Here is a 21,603-nt window from a genome sequence, read left to right as displayed (position 1 = left end):
TGTAACAATTATTTACAAGTTAAAGTTATATCTTAATTTGTTCGTATTATTTTTGGTTCGTATCATCTACGGATTAAAGCAATTCACGCGAATCTCGTAAATGGGAAAAGATTATCGCAGCAATGAGCACGCGAATGGGGCGAATTTGCAAGTGGTCGAGCTCACTGTGTGGCACCTGTCAGCTTTCTTAACCGCGTTTTCTTATGAGATACGTAACACATAACGGGATTTAAGAAAAATAATAAAGTACTCTTTTCGCGCGATGAAAACGCATTGTGCGACTTCAATCGTTTTCAATAATGTAACGTTAATTGTCTTGGCCATACTTAAATGCAGAGAACTTATGAATCTATTATTTATAATCTTCTATTTATTATATTCTCTCTTTAAAAAAATTAAAAAAAATTCAAAGGTCACGTACTTCAAAAATTTGACCACTGTTCGAATGTTTCCAGCCGTTTCGTAGAATGACAGATAGCAAATGTGATGAATTCGGATTGATGCGTGCGCGAGTAATAGATTACATTTATCGTGATGACATCATATGGCCGAAAAAAAAATTCTAAATCTAAATCACTAAATTATCGTGAAAATTATATGCTCGAGTCATTAGCCTTGGCACTTGGCCTTCCCGATTTTATTTACCACGAGAAATTAATAAGCGTTTTTTCGTTTTCTGCAAACAGTATATAATATCTATACCAAATATCTGAATAGAAAATATATAATTTTATTTTAAAAGAGAAATACCTAATTTTTAAAACTCGAAAACGCAATGTTACGTAAGATAAACGCAAAAAATATCCTCTTAAAATCGAACCGAACATTCGTATAAAACATTATTCATGGAAATTGTTTATGTGTAAGTTTATTCGATTTTTGAATGTTTACCTGTCTCCATAAAAAATGAAACGACGTATATACGCACTGCTGTGTTCCTTCCCGAGGCTTCGTTCTTTTCCGTTGGATTTCGTGACTTTTCGCGCGGATGCAGGCATGGCGATTAGGGAGAGAGAATGCCTTTCTCCTTTCATTTCGCCTCACGAAGCTCGTTCGATCGAGACGCGTCCTGATTAACGAAATTAAAGCCAACGGACCAAACTGACGCCGCGGCGCGACGCGACGCGACGCGACGCGTCGCAGCGTGAATAGAGGTTGCCGATGTTTCTACGTATGCACGATACGAAATATTCGCGTACGCAGGATGATTGCATTGATAGAGCGATGCTTGTCGAAAGACAAAGCTTTGATTTTAAGAAACGTTAATAGATCTGAATTATTACGAAACTATTACGGATATATTCAGTCCGCGGTCAAGTTAACGCTACAAATGCTTCGAAGCGTTCGACTAACTAATCGAAATAAAGAATTTCACGAATTGACCGATAAAAGAATACCTCGAAGCGTTTGTAGCGTCAAGTTGACCGTAACATAGTAATGTAGAAAAAATATCTACATAAATACCATTATAAATTCTCAAGTGAAATTCTATTGCTATTCGCAATATATTGTTTCCGACTATTATACATACATATTTGTAAAAAGTGTTCGTCATTAATTCTAAAATACGGTAGCATGTTATAAATTAGAATATCTTAAGAGACAAACATACCAAGATACACATGTCACTCAGCGTGCGCGTTTCGCCTCTGGTCTTCGCGATACGCCGCGGAGATTAATATTTCCTTATATTTTCTCGACGCTGCAGCACCGCTGCCTCAAGGAGCAGAGAGAAAGAAAGCGAAAAGGAGAGAAAGAGAGAGAGAGAGAGAGAGAGAGAGAGAGAGAGAGAGAGAAAGAGAACGGAGGGAGAAAGGTATGGTCGATAATTTCGCGAAACGCGAGGCGAAGAGACGTTCGACCGCGCGATTTCGACGTTCACGCGTTGCGTGACGAAGAAGACCGAGGTTGCCGAAGAAACTTTAATTCGCGCGCACTCAATAACGCGTATCAAAACCCCTCGTTTCGCGTTCCGAGTCTTTCCAACGGCGAACTCGCCGTTTCGTATCCTCTCTCTCTCTCTCCCCTGCTTTCTCTCCCTTCGCCTTTCTTTCCTCTTCCTTTTTTTTTTCATCCGTCCTACCATCCGCCTTTCTCTCCTCTCGTCCACGCTATCGGCAGTTTTTATCACGCATCGAAGGCATCGCAGGCACGGTGCTCGCCTCCATTATACCCACATCCATTCTATCGTACCTACTCGTTGGAAAAATCTGGCGTCTCTCTCGTCAGCGGATGAGGTGCTACCGTATCGCCGCATATTTTTGTGACCCTTCGTTGCCGTTTCTCAACCTTTCTATCTTATTCATTCACTTATTCTGTCTCTCTGTCTCTTTTTCGCTCTTTTTTCCCTTTCCGGCAAATTCGAACAGTTACTGACTGGTAGAAAAAAATGCATAGAAGGAAAGCATTACAGGTAAGGGATCATTTTTCATTTTCAGACAAAAAGAAAAGAGTTGGTCCTTTTCCGATTTCGCATAAAGAAAGGGAGAAAGACAGAAAATAGCAAATTTTCTTTTCAGGCAGAAACAGAAGCCTTGTGGTTCGGAATCACAGGCGACAGTAGAATTTATTGCCTGACATTGTTGCCTGGCATTGTGAGCCTGCATGAGTGGACTGTTTTCCTGAATGTGTCACTTTTTCGAGAGATCACAAAGAGAAAGATGTATAGCGCTGGTGTTCAGCTTTAATTGGCGATATTTTGGGTGATTATTCAAATTTGTAGAAAACAGATTCTCATCATTATAAAAATCATTCAGAGAAGATCAAGTAAACAAATATGGAAAAAAAAACGAAATTATTAAGTTAGAAAACATAAATTTTAATACGCTACGATTGATATTCTGCATTTGTAAAATTATTCAATTTTGTGCGAGTATAAGAAATAAAAATACTTTTTCTCGATTTTCTCACAAAATTATTAACGCCCATTAATTAATCAACCTTATACCGAATTAGAGATTTTTTTCATCCCTCTAAAAAACCATTTAAGTTAGACGAATAAAATACGCAGGGTTGACGGGATGAAACGTTAGAGGGAGAAGCAATCGGAGCGATACATAAGTTGCTCTGTACGCGTTTATTGTCTCACGCTGGTAATAGCGCTTCTTCGCGCAGTCAACGTGTTCCTAATGAGATAAACAATACCGTATTCGCAAATCTGTTACAGCTGCTAAACATTGTCGTGCTAAAGACGTTTCATTCGCAACGGTCCGTACACGTGACCCAAATCCATCTATCTTGGTCTAAACGCATCATTGGCAGTCATGTCTCTCTCTCTCTCTCTCTCTCTCTCTCTCTCTCTCTCTCTCTCTCTCTCTCTCATCTAATTGAATCTAATTAAAAGCCGCAATAATTAATGACCACATTATAGTTGGTGAGATAAAAAGAAAAATAGTATAATAATCTTATTCAATTTTATCCATGTATGATCGTTTTTATTGTTTGATAAATTTAATTTTGTATTATTATATTATCAACCGATTACAATAAAAAAAGATTGGAAGCATCCCAACAATTTAATAAATCTGACAATTTAAGTATCCTAATAAATCTATTAGAAGAAAAGTCGGGGCTCTTAAAATTTTGAAACTTACGGGATTCATACAAGAAGTTCGTTATATATTTCGCGTATCTAATCGTCGAGTTACGGTAACTCGACTATTGAATTCTGTTATTGTGTGATGTGTCCTAGTGCATAAAGATTATCAAGGGAAAACCATTAAAGAGTACTTATATAATATATGGGTGAATTTTATAGATGTAACCTTTTTAAAGATAATACAAGATGAAAGAACGAAAATAAAAGGAAAAAAAATAAGGATTAACAGTAAAAGTAAAAGCGCATTTTTACCCCGAATTCTTTCTATTCTGCTTAACAAAAACAGGGCGCATTCAAAAAAGAATTAGTAGAATGGGAATATAGTACAGCATACGGAGATACTTGTTGTAACCCCAGGTTAACTATTGCATCATTACTTTAAAACGCGCCATTCATCAATAGTCATAGCATACACTATTTTTCTCGTAAGTTGCAAAACGCGATTTCTCGTTTTATGAATTTTACCGGTTTTTTTTAATATGAAAGAAAGGATTCGAACAGTTATTGAAAAGAAAACTTTTTTGTAATTTTTTGCTTCAAAAATATAACAAGAATTATGAAACTAAAGATGCGCTCTGTCTGTCTCTCGCTCTCTCTCTCTCTCTCTCTCTCTCTCTCTCTCTCTCTCTCTCTCTCTCCCTCCTCTTCTTCTTTTCTCTTTCTAGAACTATTACTACTTTTTACCTTTATCTGAAGAACTTTGATACGTGGCACTTGCAATTAATGTAGGCTTTCTACACTAATGTGATGTAGTTGACAAACAACTGTATGATTTTTTTATACCAATTGATTCATATCATTACTTTGTGCTATATTAAAGTACAATTATAAAAAAAGTTAATATTTTGTAAGCTGTTTTATACTTTATATCAAAATATTTCGGAATATAATAATAAATATCTCGTAAATTATTGATTTTTTGATCATTCTACTTTAGTACCTTTATATGTAGAATAACTAGATATATAAATCACATCATATAAAAAAATTTTATAATTTATATAAAAAATGGCAATCATCTTTATTTAACCTTGAAAACTGAGTATTTCAAAGTGTTGATTTTGCCATTAATTATCTTCTTGTAGGCAATTTTTCTTTGAACTTATTCTCTTTCATATAATTTCTGAAATATTTTGTTGAAAATGTTTTCTCAAATTTTTCGTACATAATTATCTCGAAAGTTATTAAAATATTGCTTTTTTTATCGAATAAAAAAAAAAACAAGAATTTTACGTCAGAATTTTTACAAAATGCATCACGCAATGAATATAAATAAGTTTTTAAAACATACTTGAGAACATTTCAAGAAATCGTAAAGAAGATGTAAAAAAATTTTTTACACAGATCTCTGACATCTCGGAACAGAGTGAAAAGGAATGCAACATGTATTGTTATTTTCCCCAACGTTTCAACACTTTATTTGATTCTTAGTCTGTATTTATATTGAATGGGAGATGTATGCATAGTCGAATTTAGGGGAAGCTTGCGGGACTCCAAAAGTGTGTCAGTGAATAAACAGTATATAAGGAGGAAATTTACTGTCCCCTTTTTTATACGTTTAAATTCCCTCAAAATCTCCTGGCAAGTTAAATCCCCGTGCATTTATGCGAGACAAATCGTATTTAGCGATTCATATTTAACGAACCTCGTACGACTTGATGCGTTAATGCCACCCTGTGCACTTGCACGTCGTTAAATTTTTCTGGAATATTTAAGAAACATATCTCTTTGATTATATTGATAAAATTATAACCTAATTATTTTTTCCATTAAAATAAAAAAAAAGTAAATGCATCATAATGCAGATTCACTTATATATTGTCTGTAAAACTCTCAAATTTTGCAAAGTCACCAAAATTTATTTAAAGGATTCATTTAGAGAATAAAATTAGAGGATAAAATACACACATACATATCTTCATTCTTTTTATTTTATGAAAGAATAAATAATGTATGAAATGTTAAAGAAACGATCGCTCTCTCGCTTTAAATAATTATTTCGAAATGCGCGAAGTGTAATTACGATGCACGAATTAATAATATGCCCTAAAGATAGAACACGACAGTGTCAAGGCATGCAGCACGTGTACCTTTGTGAGATGTTATTATCGCTAACCTTACGTAATACTTTAAGGGGGATGCTCGCGATACACGATTCACCACGCGATGATTTGTACATCGTCTTCCGTGAATCACCCCGCCAGTTATCTTCTTTACAGACGCAATAGGCTTGACTCGCTTTCAAACGGATAGATATGTCAGACGCTCTCGAGAGTAACTCGTGATAGTTACTCTCAGAAGGGAGTACCCAGCATTATTACTCCTCTTTCTCTCTTCCTCTCCCTTCTTACACACATACGTGCATACACACATATACACGTGTGTCGCAGATAGGGTGGCAGAGAGCGGTGGCCATGGGTCGCGCGGCGCAGCACACGACGCGACGCGGCACGGTGGCCAGAGAGCGAGTAGCAGCGCGGAAAGGGGCGGTGAGGGGGAGGAGGGGGGGGGGGGCAGCGGAGGGGCGAACGTCGACGCGGATAGTCGCGGCAAGAGGGAAGATGAGGGGAGAAAGAGAAGGAGGGGCGGGGGGAGGGGGAGACGACGAGAGAGCGAAGCAGGGGGAGCAGCGGGTGACGAGGGAGAAGGCAGAAACGCGACGGTGGCGCGAGGGAGAGCTGGCGCGCGAGCATGGCGAAGGAGAGCGGCGTCGGGGAAGCGGGAAAGGGGAGGGACGAGCAGCGCCAGTGGGCGACTGCGGCCCGAGGGGGTACGTGGGGTGGAAAAGGACGCGAGAAACCGACGTGAAGGGGGGAAAGCGACGGGGGGAGAGACGTACCAGGGAGGACGGAGGTAATTTGAGCGTCACACGCCGAGCGAGCGAGCGGCAACGAACGAACGCCAGGCAACGTCTATGTGCTACATAAAGAGGGTCCCCCCCGTGTCCCCCTTCGCTCTCGCGTTCGCGCTCGCGCTCGCGCCCTCGTCCCCTTTGCCTGCCTGCCTGCCGCGCCACGCCGCGCCGCGCCGCGCCGCGCCACGCCGCACCGCGCCGCACCATGCCACGCCACGTCCTCTCCCCTGCGTCCTCCCCCTTATGTATCCAACCCATCGCGAACCTACGATGCGACGCGACCCATGTACAACGCGTCCCAAAAGTCCCACCGTTGCCTGTCTACCTGCCAGCCTGCCTGCCTGCCTGCCTGCCTGCCTGCCTGCCTGGCTGGCCTGCTTGCCTGCTCGCCTATCTGCCCCACCGGCTTGCCTTCGCTGCTCTGCCGCGTCGAAGCCGCTTCGCTAGAGAGAATCGCTCTTTGCTGAAATACATAGGAGAATACGACGAGAGACCACGGCGCGTTGCCGGGCGAAGCACTAGCTGGGAAATGGCTTTAACCCGGGTTATCGGGGGAGAGAGAGAACCGTCGAGAGGGCGGCGAATGAGAGGGAGCGACGGGGCCGAGAGGGCTGCCGGAAAGCAAGGTGGTGTGCGGAGGGAAGACTGCGAAATTTTTCAGGAGCCGGCGGCACAGGACGGACACGACCGTTCCGTTACGGCGAAGGCGGCAATCCTGGGTGTGGTTTTTGGCTACGAGACGGAATCCTAGAAAACGAAAGAAAGAAAAAAAAACGTACAAACCCGACGGTCCAAGCCTGTCTTTTTCTCTCTCTCTCTCTCTCTCTCTCTCCCTCCCTCCCTCCCTCTCTCTTCCTTTTTCCTTTTTCCTTCTACTGTGGCTTTTCTGAAGGATACATTTTTCATGCGGATAAGTTTTAAGCGCACCGCGGCGCGTTCCGAGAATTCGCGCGCGCCAATACGGATATTCTTGCGTCATCGCGATGAGATGTAGTCTCGTTTATTCTTTTTTATTCTGTCTAAATATAAGCAGCAGGAAGTAACGCTGATGTCATACGATAAACCGTATTGATGTTCATTAATGCTGCGCGAGAGTAATTATAATGTTCGGGTCGTCAGCCCAAATTTGATTGTTCCGAAATCTTTGGGAAAAGATGGAATCAAAGATGAAATCTTTATAGCAATGACTTTGATCATGTTTATCTTCTATATGATTTTTTTTTATATTTGATCATCCAAAGGTAGAGGGAGAGTGAGGCAAAAAGGCAAACGGAGAGAGAGAAAGAGGGGGTGGCGAACGTCCCGTCAGTTCACGATTGTCGTTTTTTTTCATTTTCCCTTTCCCTCCTTTTCTCTCTTCCTTGTTGACTTTCCTTCGAAGGATTCGTTTTCCATAGGATAATAAACAAGTGATATATAAGGCCCGTTACGAAATATCTCCGTTCAAGTGTTTCAAATTGCCTTTCTTCTATTCGCTCTCCTCGGTTGATCACTTTTCGCTATACATCTATTCGGAAAAAGTGCTATTCCATTCATATTTTTTAATGTTAAACATGTCTTATTATAGATTGTTTACCTCCCATGTGCGCCTTTACGTAACACTAGCGTGTTGTACGTCAAAGTAACCCTATTACGTATATCGATTTCTTTTTGCATTAATTTAAAAAAGTCAACAGAAGAAAAGAGATACAGATCACTGCAATCTATTCTTAAAAATATTAAAATAAGAGTCAACATTTTATAATGACACGCATATAGACACGTATGTGTCATTAGTTTTATTGGTTTGCTACCGTAATTTTAAAAATTAAACAGAGCTGTCGTGTAGAGTTGCCTCCCTCGGCACGTTAACAAATCAAGTTCTGTGAGTCATAATTAAATATATTAAATAATGTAATATTTTAAGATATGTGAAGATTTATTGATTAAACTTGTAAAACTCATGTTCTCTTTCGTTAGAATTGAATGGAATATCTTTAAACGGTATCTTTAATGGACTTTAGTGACTTTGAAAATTCTGACCTCCTTTGAAAGTTACTTTAAGAAAACCTCGTTCTATAGTCATAAATAATTTTGAAAAATGTTCTTAAATCTATTGAAATATGATTACTGTTTTGTCAGTTTTGCTTTGTTAAAGGCATAAGCTTTATTGATAGATCTGCCAGTTTCTATTCTTTTTTTACAAAAAAAAAACTATAAGGTTTATTTTCTTTTTAAAAGAAACTTTTTGGGTGATTTTCCTTTATTCTTTTTAAAAGATCGTTAGTATAGAATAGAAGTTGGTTATAGAACTTTAGTACAAGGTTTACAATGGTCAAAGTTCCCAAGGATTAAAAATTTTACAAAAATGTATGTCGTTTCATCATATTCGAAAAAGAAATTGGCGAAAAAAAGTAGCATGGTAGAAAAGAAAAACATGGATGCGTAGCTAGTAACTTGCGAGATCATTAAAGGTGATAACGATCTCTCGATATAGTGACCTGTCGCGCTCGAACGGCTCGGAATTCACGACTAGAACTTCCCGAACGTTAGTAAGTCTGTCCCCCTTGATGCGTTTCCTCGTATTTTCCGAGCTATCATGTATAGCCTTCCTGACGCCAGTCAGGATGCTTCCGCGCTTCATCGCGTTCTATTGTAACTCGTCGAAGATTTGATGAGAAAGAAAATAAAAAAGAGAGAAAAAGAGAAAATAGAATACAATCGCTATTTATTATGCGTTAAAACATGTCTCCTCAAACGCTGATTATAAAATACAATTAACTGTTATGTTATAAACATAAATCTTTAATAATTAAATAAAATTTTAACCTAATAAGAATCAGACGTATAATTCAGCGCGAGTTTTAATATCTTTTAATATTAAAAATACATAAAGTTTTCAGACATTTCGATTCTTCTTCGAGTCATTATCAGTAAACAATGTTGTACGGTAAATGTTGTTGTAAATTTAAATGATATATATTCAGTAATAATTTCATGGGTTCCTAGTGAGAGTAAGAGAAATCTTTAAAAGACCGAATACTACTAAACTTAAATAATCACTAGAATTCCATACCTAATAAAGGAGATATTGCTAATGCCATTATATTAATGCCATTATATAATGCCACCTTCTCCTTTAATTAAAAATTATTTTTCTCGAAAGAGGAATACTTTCATTTAAACACATTAATTTAGAATAAAAATAGAATATTTATAATAATTTTGACTTACAATAATTTTTAAGTAATGCACTTAAATTCATATAGATTTTCTACAACATATTTGGATAAATGTCAATGTATAAAAACTTTCAATCACTGAAATGGTACACTCACTAACACTAGATCGACAAATCTTTATAAAGGAAATAGTTCTAAAATTTGCCTTTAAAAAATGATTCTCTCTTCTCTATTAACTTATGATTTATTCTTACAGCCGTTTCCTTAATCGTATGCTAATTAGCAAGAGGTTTGCGTTACTCACCTTTATGAGTGCATACATGAGGTGTTTAGGTCAGCTGTTTATGCAGAAAAAGAACTTGAAATGTTTAGCGTCTTTGCATATATATATATATATATATATGATAGGCACTCCGTAAGCTAATCAATAAAATGTTCCAAATTCCAACTCTAACTTCCCTGCGACTACCTAAGATTCACATTGGTTCATCTCTAATAATCTTTTTTACCTATATCGACTAGAATTCAGAAGAGGAAAAGGAAAAAAATAATTATAAACATTATTAATTTACTCTTTTCGACTGAATTTCTTACATAATTATTTGAATTCATCTCAGAAACCTGATGTGGTAGAATAATTCTGTGGCCAGATGCGGATTTTACGAGCAAAATTACACAAGAAATGATTTTTGTTTTCCAAAATGCAAAAAAAGTTAAAAATATCAAACCCTTTCTCATTGTTCGGAGTATACATTCGAAAAGAATGAGATTTGCGTTGAAAATAATTTCGAAATATCGTGAATAGAGACCACTGATCTAAATATATGAATAGTTGTTATCCTTTGTCCCGAGGTAAGAACATGAACCCAATGAGCGGCGTCATGTTATAAAATAAATGTTATGAATCTGATCAATCAAATCACGTCATTTTTAAATTAACACACTAAACACTACAGACACCTAAAAACGTACTGTAGTAATTAAAAGGTCGTTAATAGTTTATGATTGCATTCCGAAATTTACTGCTGAAAATCTATAATATACGTAACATTAATTGCAGATTTTCCAGTACTAGCAGTGAATTTCAGAACACAGCTTATATGTGTGCTATAATTTTAATCTTAAAACGCCAGTCATTGGTCTAAAAGACTGTCAAAAACTTTCTCTAATAATGTGGAATAATTTTAATGTTCAAAGTTCAGTATCGTAAAAAAAGGCTTATTTTGGGAATACGTGCGAAGAATGCTATTATTTCATTTTATAATTGCATGTGATATGATTTTGTGGTCCTATCTTTGATATTGAATGTCAAAATGCAGTGCATACTCCAGTTGTTAAAGGTCATTAATCACAGAGTTATCTGTGTTCTTCGATCTAAACATAGATCATTTATGGTCTAAACGATTACAGATAATCTTAACTTAGATATAACATATTAGTCGCGATATTGTATCTCTGGATGAGAGAATGAAAGAGCTGTAACAATTCGTCTTCGAGTTGCACACTTGCGAACTCTATAATAGCACTGACTGTATCGAGATTACAATAACGATGAGAAATAACAAAAAGAATTTTCCGCGTCGATCTCCATCCGCGTTACCACCGGTTTCCCCGAAGCATAAAAGCTTATCGGCGATATCGGCGAGCTAGCGCCGAAAATCCGGATTCGTCGCAGGCGTCGATCATAATGGGCACGGAGACGATGATAATGGGCGCGCGCGTCGCCGTCTCTCGGAAGATTCCCTACCTCGTGGAAGGCTGCCGCGTATACGAGATACGTGTATCGGATCGGTATTGGGGCGGAACGAAGAGGGTACACGCACACGTGCAAACACACGGGCGCAGTATACGCAAGATACACAGGCAGACGCGCTCATATATTTGCGATGGGACGTGACGATAAACATGACGTTTGAAAAGTTTTCCGTTGGCGTTTTCCGAGAAAGGTCGAGGGAACGTGCGCGCGCGCGACGCTCCCGATAAAGAATCGGCGGCTGCGTCCGGACGAACCGGGCATTAACGAAATTGTTGCGGCGAAACCCACGGTTTTAGTCCTTCGCCATACGCGCCGTCTCGTCCCCCTCCCCCCCCCCCCTCCTCCCTGGCCGCCCTCGTCCGCGCGCGTACCGCGTTCCTGAGGTACCGCTCCGCCGTATCGCGGAAGGGTTGATGAAATTGGCGCGCTGATTAAATTGTTGCCAGGCGGGAAAGCCGACGCGCATACATACGTAAGAAATTTCTGGCCTTTCCCTCCCGAGAGCCCCCGACATCACCGACATCGCGTTTCGGGATTCGACGATAAAATCAGTTTTTACAAATGTGCAGATTAGCTAGAGTGATTAGCTAAATATTAGAATTTCTTCTTCGATTGAGGGAGTCGTTGAAAAGTGAAATTTTGATTGGAATTAATATAATTGAATAATATTTCATTTCTTGGTTTCTGTAACATTGGAATACTATATTAGAACGTTCAGTAAATAAGTATGACGAGCCAGAATCATAAAAATTTTGATTTTTTTAAATAAAAATATACGAGTATTAATTTCTTTCATTCAGCATTTATTCCTTCGTTCCAGTTTTTATTGCAAATGAATTGAAATACTTAACGTCTCGTTATCTGATTATCGATAATAGCAACGGATAAGGCGAGAAGAACACTCCGTTTGATATCCCCTAGCTATCATATAATCATATACAATGTCTTCGTGTAAAGAGAATCAATCGTGTAGATAATCCGGCCATGAAAGTTTCGAAGAAGTTTTCACGATTTCAACGAGTCGCAGTTGAAAGCTCATGAATGAACGGGCGGTACGGCGAGTTTCCACTACACTCGAAACAACATATACACCGGGAACCCATTTCTTAGTGGATGAATCTCTCCCTCTCCCTCTCCCACTGTCTCTCTTTCTCTCGCTCTCGCATTCTGAAACTTCGAAGTAGTAAAGTTGCGGCAGTAACGGCGCGAATACGCGTAGCAAAACGCGGAGGGCAGAAAATTAAAACGGTCACGCCGCTACACGTGCGTGCAACGTGTATGTATGCATGCATGCATGCGTGCGTGCGTGCGTGCGTGCGTGCGTGCGTGCGTGCGTGCGTGCGTTGTTTTCTCGCTCGTTCCTCCCGCTTGTATATTTTTCACGCAAACTCGCATGGCGAAAAAGAAAGAATAAAAGACCACTCACGAGATAAATTGATATCAGCCCCGTGGTGGAGAGCTCGCGGTATCTCGCGAATTTCTCACGAAAGGCGAGTACCTGAGTCCCCCGACGAAGACGAAGAGTTTGCGTGACGTCGGCGACCATGACGACGACGACGACGACGACGGAAGCGGCGGTAGCGAGGAAGAGACGAAGAAGACGAAAACGAAGACGATGCCGACGACGACGACGACGATGCCGACGCCGACGTAGCAAGGACGAATCGCGAACGTCGGTATTCGAGGCGCGGCACAAAGAGGATAGGAGAAGGTTGATGGAAAGGTCGAGCGGGGCAGACGAGAGAGAAGCGGACGGGCGGGCCGGGGGAGAGCGAGGGGAGACCTACCCGGGGGTCGAGGCGGAGGGTCGCGCGATTAATTCGCAGAACGGCGAAGGATATTCCCGCGGCTGGCCCCATATAAGCCCTCCTGCCTTCCCCACGTCCCCTGCCGTCACCGCCGCCACCATCACCAACCGCCCCCGCGCTTCTCCCGCTTCGCCTCGCCTCGCTCCACCGCTGCCGCTGCCGCTGCCGCCGCCGCCGCCGCCGCCGCCGCGGCTCGTATCCCCCTCGCCGCTTCACCCCCCTGGCACGCCACCGTTTCTCTTCTCATCTCCACCGGTGTCCGCGGCATTAGGCGTCGATCTACCGAGATACGGAGATCGAGCCGGCGAGAGCGGTGGTGCGCCTCTGGCCTCGTCGATGCCAAGCACGTCTGCCTTTTGGGGCGCTCCCGAGCACATATGTAGATCCCAACGCGTACATATACCTATCCCCTATATACATGCCCAACACATACATATATATATATATATGTATTTATATGTATATATATGCGTGTATATATACATACCAATATCTATATATATATTCGTGTGTATATACACGCGAGCATCTCCGTGGTACCTATATACCGCGAAATATCTATATACTTGTGACGCGGGCAAGTGTACGTTTTCACGTCCGCGAACGCGCACATACGCGCGGCTCGGACGACGTGGCGCGGTATACCTAACGTATATCCCCCCCCCCCGCCCCCTCCTGCTCCTCCTCCTCCTCCTCCTCCTCCACCCTGTCCCGTCCGCTTCCAACCCGCCTCGCGAGAGGTATATAACGTAGGTGTATGTACCGGCAGGCAGCCGTGGCGTGGTATGCTATGTACGCGGTGTCGAGGGCGCGGAGCGCTGCCGCGCGGTTATATACGGACGGATCACACGACGGTCGGTCGGTCGCCGCGTACATAGCGTTGGTCCCATGTAAAGGGCGGTAGGACCGCGGCCGTTTCGTCTCTCTCGCTCTCGCTCTCGCTCGCTCGCTCGCTCGCTCTCCCTTGCCACCGTTCCCCGATACTCGTCCCTCGTCCCCGTCCTCCGCTTCTCTTCTCCCTCGGCACAGTTCCTCCTCCCTCTCTCTCTCTCTCTCTCTCTGTCTATCTCTCTCTCTCTCTCTCTCCCTCGCTCGCTCTCCCTCATCAGCGCGGCTCCCGCGAACCGGGGTCACTTATGTATATAGGGCCGACCCGACTCCACGGTCTCTCTACCTACTCGCCTCGCGAACTCGCCTGCAGACCAGATCCATAGTTAATTACCGGCCTAATCTCTATTCGCGATTGCCCGAAACCGCTCGTAAATCCCTATCGGTGTGTGCGTGCAAAGCGCCATCGCGAACGCGGCGGTTCTCTCTCTCTCTCTCTCCCTCCCTCTCTCCTCCTCGCTCTCTCTTCCTCTTGCGCTCCGTTTCACCGTCTCCGCTTCCGTCTCTTTCCCTTTTGCTCATCGCGGACGTGTTTCGTACTGGCACACACGCACGTTGAAAAGCGGGTATGTATGTGTGCAGGAACCGGCGATTGTGGAACACGACGGAGGAACGTACACCGCAGGATCGATCTCCGCGATCGATCGCCGCGATATATACCGTTAAAGGGGAGAGAGAGAGAGGGAGAGGGAGAGAGAGAGAGAGAGAGAGAGATATGGAGATAGAGAGAGGGAATCGGTGAGATCGCCGAGTTCCTGGCCCGAGACCCGCGTCGCTTCCGGTCACGAGGAGAGAATCGCGGCGTCCAGCGAGGAAGCGCCCTGTGGGCATCTCTATCTTTCTTCGGTCGTTTCCTCTTGCCGCGTCGAGCAGCGCGCCGCACCGCGCAATACCGCGTCGGTCGGTTGGCCGACGAGCGCGAACGCGGGCGGCGTTCGATTCTTTCGGTGCCGGTGCCCCGCGATCGCGCGCGCGAGCGCCGGAACGAACGAGTAACGATCGCGAAAACCCCTGGTTGAAAACGGGTTTCGAAGTCGCGGCTCTCGTCGAGAAATAACGGTGAATTCCGTTCCCCCCCCCCCCCCCCGAAAATGCGTCATCTCTTTCATATTTTGCACGGACTATTAGCCGAAAATCATTAAAGCAGATTTCAACATCTTTATCGGATGCGCCAAGAAGTATTTTCATTTAAAAGTTCATTAATTTTAATTATAACGTTATCCGCCGAGCGCGGCTCAAGCGGATCGATCTCGCCACGACGAGGATCCGGGGCTCTCGTCGATGGATTCGTAAATATGGGACACCGAAAAGATCGAGAGTCGCGTGTGAAATTGGACTGCGAAGGAAAGGCGCGGCTTTAACGAGGAAGTGCTCGATCGACGTCTCCGGTCTTGTTCGCTATCGCACTACAAGCACGTAGTTCGAGCACACATCTCGGCGACGATATATAGAAGCTGCAGCTCGTATCCGGCGTGATTCTCTCCGAACGCCGTTAAAACTATCCCTGCAGCCGCACTCAAACGAGCGGCTGAAATTAGGCTCTTTATAGCGTATAATTAGTATGTCGCTTAGTAGATACCACTTCTCCCGATAATGACGCGCGTGTCGTACGCAATACGGCGAAAGAAGCAGTCGCGATGGTTCGATGGACAAATCTAATCCTAAATAAACATCTACCGACGCGGCATATAATACTATCTATCGCGATAATCACATAATCGCCATATCGAATCTTCTTTCAACTTCAATTGCTTTCCTAGTATATAAATAGAAAAGTTGTAGGATTTCTTAACATAAACAGAAAGTACTATCTATTCAGATGTGTTGATAATACTAACAAAAAACCAAAAAAAAAAACTAAAATACGTTCTCGTATATTTCTTTACCTCAAGGTGGACCGATATTATGATACTTCGAAACAACTTCTGCGGAAAATGCGCGGACAGAAAATTATTAAAACTAGTAAATCATACATTTTAAAATATTTAGATTTAAAAAAAATAAATTCTATAGCACAGCCATAAAACAAACATCTAGAATAATTATATCGCGCGAAGGATGTTTTTATCTTTTACTCTCGTTACTTTCCCATTGTCCGTAAACGCGATAACATGAAAAAAAAAGACCGAGGTGAGAGACGATAAAAATCGCGAAAAGTGATCGCCTCAATTACACTGTGAATTTTATATGGGCAAAGTGAATTTATAGAGACGGAAGAGGCGACTGCTACGGACTGAGAATCTCGAAAGCGATCACGCGCGCGACCGCGATGCCATTAACTTCCTTCGTTCTTCATACCGCGATCGCCGCCGCCGCGCCGCCTTCGAAGCCCTCTCGTGCTATTTCCCCGCGGCTGTCCGCCGCATAGTCGCGGCACAGCGTCGCGAGCTATACGGGCTTCTTCTTCTTCTTCCACGATCATCGCCCGGTGCGGTCTTCGAATCGCTGGCGCCATGATGAGAGGTTGCCGCGCCTCGGCACCTTAACGGATTGTACTACAATTTCCTTTTTTTTTTTCCTTTTCCGCCCTTTCTGCCTAACCAGGGAGGTCCTAACCGGTACAATAGGTGTACAAAACGTGAGCGTGCCATCTCTCGCATGTATACGCGATTCAAATGAGGGCCAAAAAAAGTAAATGTGACCTTCGACTAATATCTTTTGTCGTGACACGTATCCGTGCGTTTTAGGCTACGGTCAACTTGACCGCTACAAACGCTTCCAAGTATTCTTTGATTGGCCGATTCGTAAAATTCCTTGTTTCGATTGGTTAGTCAAACGCTTCGAAGTATTTGTAGCGCCAACTTGACCGCAGCCCTAGTCACAAGCTTTGCGGAATATGTGCAAGGTTATGAATATGTATCTCTATTGCATTTTTCAAGAGATATTTATTTGTTGACCAGTGCAATTAAAGGCCGAATGCACCAAGAACTAAATAATTGGGAAAGAATATTTCAAAGGAAAACTATGTAGAATAAAAGATAAATAATTTCAAACTAGTTTGCGCTACATCAGATTAGATTAGGATCTTATATAATTATCTATCTAAATTCAAGTGAGAGCAGAGAGTACTTCGCCGAATTCAATTAAATTACATTAAGTATTAAAGATATACGTAAAGTATTCTGTTATAAAAATGAAACATTCTTTTTTATATACTTTAAATGCCGGCAACTTTAAATGTGCATCTATCTTCCTAATAAAAAAATTTAATTTGTTAAATAAAAATCGTTTGTTATAACTATACTTGAATTTAATTACTTAATTTTTTGTTGCACGTGTGTACCATTGTACCATATTCATGCATCACGTATGATAAGAAAAAAACGCAGAATCATTAACGAAACGTGTGTGCCTCATGCTGAAAAAAAACCCCAACTGACATTGCCTACGATTGTTGGATCATGTACAGCTTTCCAAATATTGACTGGAATTTTTGAAATAATTGCTATGTGCTCTCTTTCCATCCGTTCCCTTATTCACTCACAAGGGTTGACGCTGTCAACCTTTTGAAAATTTTGTTCAACCGTTTTTATTTATCGTTTGCCGATTAGATAGAAAAGTCGTAAAGCGTCGCGACAAGAAAAGTCCTTAGACCAATGGTTGAGGATCGGTGTCGCTGCCGGTCCGAAAATTTCTGAGAATCGGCCTGAGAAATCCACGAGACTACCACGCCCAATCGCACGCGATTGGTGGCCACTCGCGGTTACTCGCGCGAGATAGGCGCTAGAGAACCTACCCTCGCTGCGACCATTCGCCCCCACCAAAGCAGTTTTTTTTCGTACCGTAATCTAAGAGTTCCCCTCTACGCCGCATTGTACATATACCTTCACGAACAATAATTATGCCCATACATGATTTACGAATTTCAGAAAATTTTGAACATTCAAGCGTTCTAAATCCAATAGGTATGATGTGATTGAAGAAAATGGATAATATATCATAAAAGATACAATAGAAATAGTATATTGTGTAACAAGTACGGTGAGTTATTGTCCATAAATGGGAAGTGGACGTACTTACGGGCAATAATAGCTGATCCGCACTTGCTTCACACAATATTTTTTTCTTACATCGAAGTGTGGTCCTTGAGTGACTTGTAAGGAAACCGTGACGTTACGGAAATTGCGTACTTCGCTTCGTAACAGCAATAATTTTAATAGAATCGCGAAATTTCTGTATTCTGTGTAACAACAAAAGATTTTCTTTGAGAAAGAAAAAAAACATTTAATATATCTCGCCAAGGATGCTGTCATGTTAAAGTTCGAAAAAACAACTTTTACTATTGACTGCAAGTGCGGATAACAAAATCTCGTTTCTAGTTTACTACGTCTAGAAACGCATACTTTATGTTCTTGAGTAATTCGTTACTATCGTTATAAACGATATAATGTTGTATTTTAGATGTAGACAGTTCTACATCTACAGAGATACTGAATTAAGTAATTAATATGGACTTTCTTCATACGGCTTCGGCCGCGGATAATGTTTCCACGGACTCGACGTCGCGTGTAGGACGCGTATAAGGCGTCCAATTAAAATACGAATCATCCAGGCCGATATCGACAGTCGCCGATTAACGAGGGAGTGAAAGAGATGCAAAAATATGAGGGAAAACATTGCGGTTTTTCGAACGCGTAGCCGGCCAACTCGAACGCGCGACAGGTGGTGCAATCTCGTTTAAGCTGCTGTGCGCGCATATCCTGTGCACGCACATTGCCATGGGTTACCGGCTAAATTACATTCTACGCGTCTAACGCCGTCGCGTGCGCGCTCTGCGTAACTTCGCCGTCGTAGTGCAACTTGGAAGTAGCGGCGTATAAGCGTGGCATACAAATTATCGGCCCCGATAAGGCACGTGTCATCAAAGCGATGACTCGCTCGCTCGCTCGCTCGCTACCATGGCTCCTGATAACGTCGCCGCGTGGAAAATCCGGTATCCCCCATGCGGCAGCATCTGCCAGCATCTCTCAGATCGTCGCGAGATAAAGGCGTACAACTGCGCCACATCGAAATCTTGCAACGTTTCCCCAACGTAGCAAAATTGTCGCGCGCTCCGCCCGGAAATCGATTTTTCGTCGTTTAATAACAGCTTAATTGCGTGCCGTCTTTAAAGGTATTAAAATATCTGGGTGATTAGAACGTTAAATTGAAATTCTCGTACTTGAAAATTCAAGTTAAAAATAGACGAGAGCGGACGAGGAGGGAGGGGGGCGGGGGGAAACGAGGAAGACAAAAATGTTGCGACGAGCAGCGTAGCGTCGCGGCGGAGAAAGGTTGCTCGTCGGCCGTGGAATTTCCCTCATTGAGATTTTTGTATCTCACAGGCGCGTGATCGGCACCTCAATCGATAGCGGATCGCGGTCATGATTAAAGGGGGATTCGCGGTTCTGGGGTGTTGGCGACCAATTAGAGCCAAGCCAACCGAGCGGAAGACTCCGGTCGTGACTGACTACGCTGTCGGGAAGGCCTTCGAAGAGGCGCCTCGCTCCTTCTTCTTCTTCTTCTTTTTCTTCTGCTCCTTCTTCTCGTTCTTCTTCTTCTTCTTCTTCTTCTTCTCCTCCTCCTCCTTCCTCTTCGTTTATATACAAACGCGCCGTGGTCGCGCTTGGTTTCGTAGTCGCTTCGCGAATCAGGAAGGCGCGCACCGTGCCGCAAAAACAGGCGTTACACATCGGGGATTTTAAGCGTTTCGCACGCCTCTGCGGCGAACGAACGAACGTCCGATCGTCGGGAGATTACCGGGTCGCGCGCGAGAGAGAGATCGCCAGATTAAAGGCTAGATTTAACACAGCGAGAAGCGCGCGGCGTTATCGCGAGATTGTTCTCTTTACTTATCCCCCCCCCCCCACTCGCCGGGGGAAACAAGTGCGAGATCGGTATCGAGGTCTCTCCTTTCTCCCCTGCTGAATTTTCCAGGCCAAAGATTTAATTACCGAAAATGAAAATAAAAACGGCATTATTTGGGGCGAGATAACGATCGCTTCCCCGAATTTCAGATTCGGCAAACGGGCCGAATCGGGAGCTGTTTAATTAACGGGAAGTTGAAATTTTACGACGAATTTGCCACAAGTTCACGCTACATAGTAACATAATCTACGTGTACGGCTGAGTTAGAGCCTCGGAAGGACGGACCGTGGAAAAAAAAAACAAAAAACAAAGAAAGGGTAACCATAATACGTATTTCTCGCGCGAAGTGAGTCGGCGGACCTAACTATCGACTATAGGCAGAGGGTGGAAAAAAAAAGAGCGAGCGAGATAGAGAAAGTTTCATTAGGGCCGATTTCGTTTCAGCCACCCTAAGCCGAGGGGCGTTCGGGAGCACGTCCGTACCGTCCGTACGTCCATCCGTCCGACCGTCGCCCGTCCGCGCCAGGTTTCCAGCTGGGTCTCTCCCCTTGTTCGTTCGCGCTTTGGCGTCGGCCCGTCCTTCCTCCCGGTCGTCGCACCGTCGGTCGCGCGAACGTTTCCAGGCGCGCGGCGATTTACGCGACCATGGGAAACGCGACGGACGGATGATCGAGGCAACGCCTTTCGCCGATCGGCGCCGACCGAGCCCGGGGCTTTCCTACGCCCGTGTTCGCCCGCTCTCGTGGAAACGCCCAAAGCGACCGACCGTCGTATAGAATGTCGTATAGAAGAATCGCCCCGGCGCGCGGCGCGGCGACACCGGGGGAAGGCACGCGGCGTCGCGACACCGCAGGAAAAAAAAGCCAGGCACCGTCGCGACACGGGTATTATTTCGAGAAGGAGAGAATAGCACGGCCGAATCGAAAGGTGCTGATTAACTTCGTGATACCGTATAAATTAAGACAATCCCGAGCAGTTAATTGAACAAATAATATTCTGATCTCTTCCATTTTCCTACTGATTTTTCAATTTCAAGATGCAAATTCTTTCAATCTCGATATTCCGCCCTATTCTAGATATTGTAACCAGATTATTATTTCGCTTTCGAAATGTGTCGTAAGCCACAAGTAAAATTTGTTTCATCGGACAAGTCAGAAATTTCCACGATGAGAAATTTTATATGTATGGATATTTTAATTTATCCTACACAATCTAGTTCTAAAATTATTTCGTGACATTGTGTAACAGCTCATCAATATGTAATTATAACACAATTATTCGATAATGTATTATTCAATGCCGATCCCGCTCACTGAGACGAGAAGCGTGCGCTACGTTAATCTCTTCTCTTCTTCCGTCCGGACTAACAATTAGCGATAATGTAATGTCGTAAGCGCGATGGCGAGCAAGCGAAGCTTGGACGATCGCGGGAATTAACGCTTCTAACGTTACACGGTTCACGCGTGTGAATATTATCACGAAATCGTCACCGTCGTCATCGATACCGAGCAGAGCGGAGCTGAGCGGAGCGGACTCGCCGCGCCCGGCAGCAATCGTTCCCGCAGCGCGCGCGCCACTTTCCAGCAATTATCGGAGCGGCGGAGCCTCTCGGTAGATCCCACACCGGCTTCAATTTGTAGGCTGGCATTAATTCAATTGCCCCGGCGACAGTTACCAAGGTGGTATACGTG

The 21,603-nt window shown here is 43.2% G+C and overlaps 1 protein-coding gene and 1 long non-coding RNA gene across 2 annotated transcripts; one reads left to right on the top strand and one right to left on the bottom strand.

Moving 5' to 3' along the window:
* Nucleotides 1-2,061: 2,061 nt before the first annotated feature.
* Nucleotides 2,062-5,907, bottom strand: LOC118646632. Its single transcript, XR_004964137.1, has 2 exons — nt 5,715-5,907; nt 2,062-5,300 (listed from the first exon to the last, which is right to left on the bottom strand). It is a non-coding gene; the product is annotated as an uncharacterized LOC118646632 (long non-coding RNA).
* A 7,006-nt stretch (nt 5,908-12,913) lies between these two features.
* LOC118646538 (protein enabled homolog) lies at nt 12,914-18,504 on the top strand. The gene is made up of 2 exons (XM_036289622.1): nt 12,914-13,556; nt 18,467-18,504. Exons 1-2 carry the CDS (start codon nt 12,914-12,916, stop codon nt 18,502-18,504), a joined length of 681 nt encoding a protein of 226 aa, XP_036145515.1.
* Nucleotides 18,505-21,603: the final 3,099 nt, after the last annotated feature.

The sequence above is a fragment of the Monomorium pharaonis genome, chromosome 7, assembly GCF_013373865.1.
Source record: "Monomorium pharaonis isolate MP-MQ-018 chromosome 7, ASM1337386v2, whole genome shotgun sequence".
NCBI classification, from domain to species: Eukaryota; Metazoa; Arthropoda; class Insecta; order Hymenoptera; family Formicidae; genus Monomorium; species Monomorium pharaonis.
This window is presented reverse-complemented; position numbering and strand designations above follow the sequence as displayed.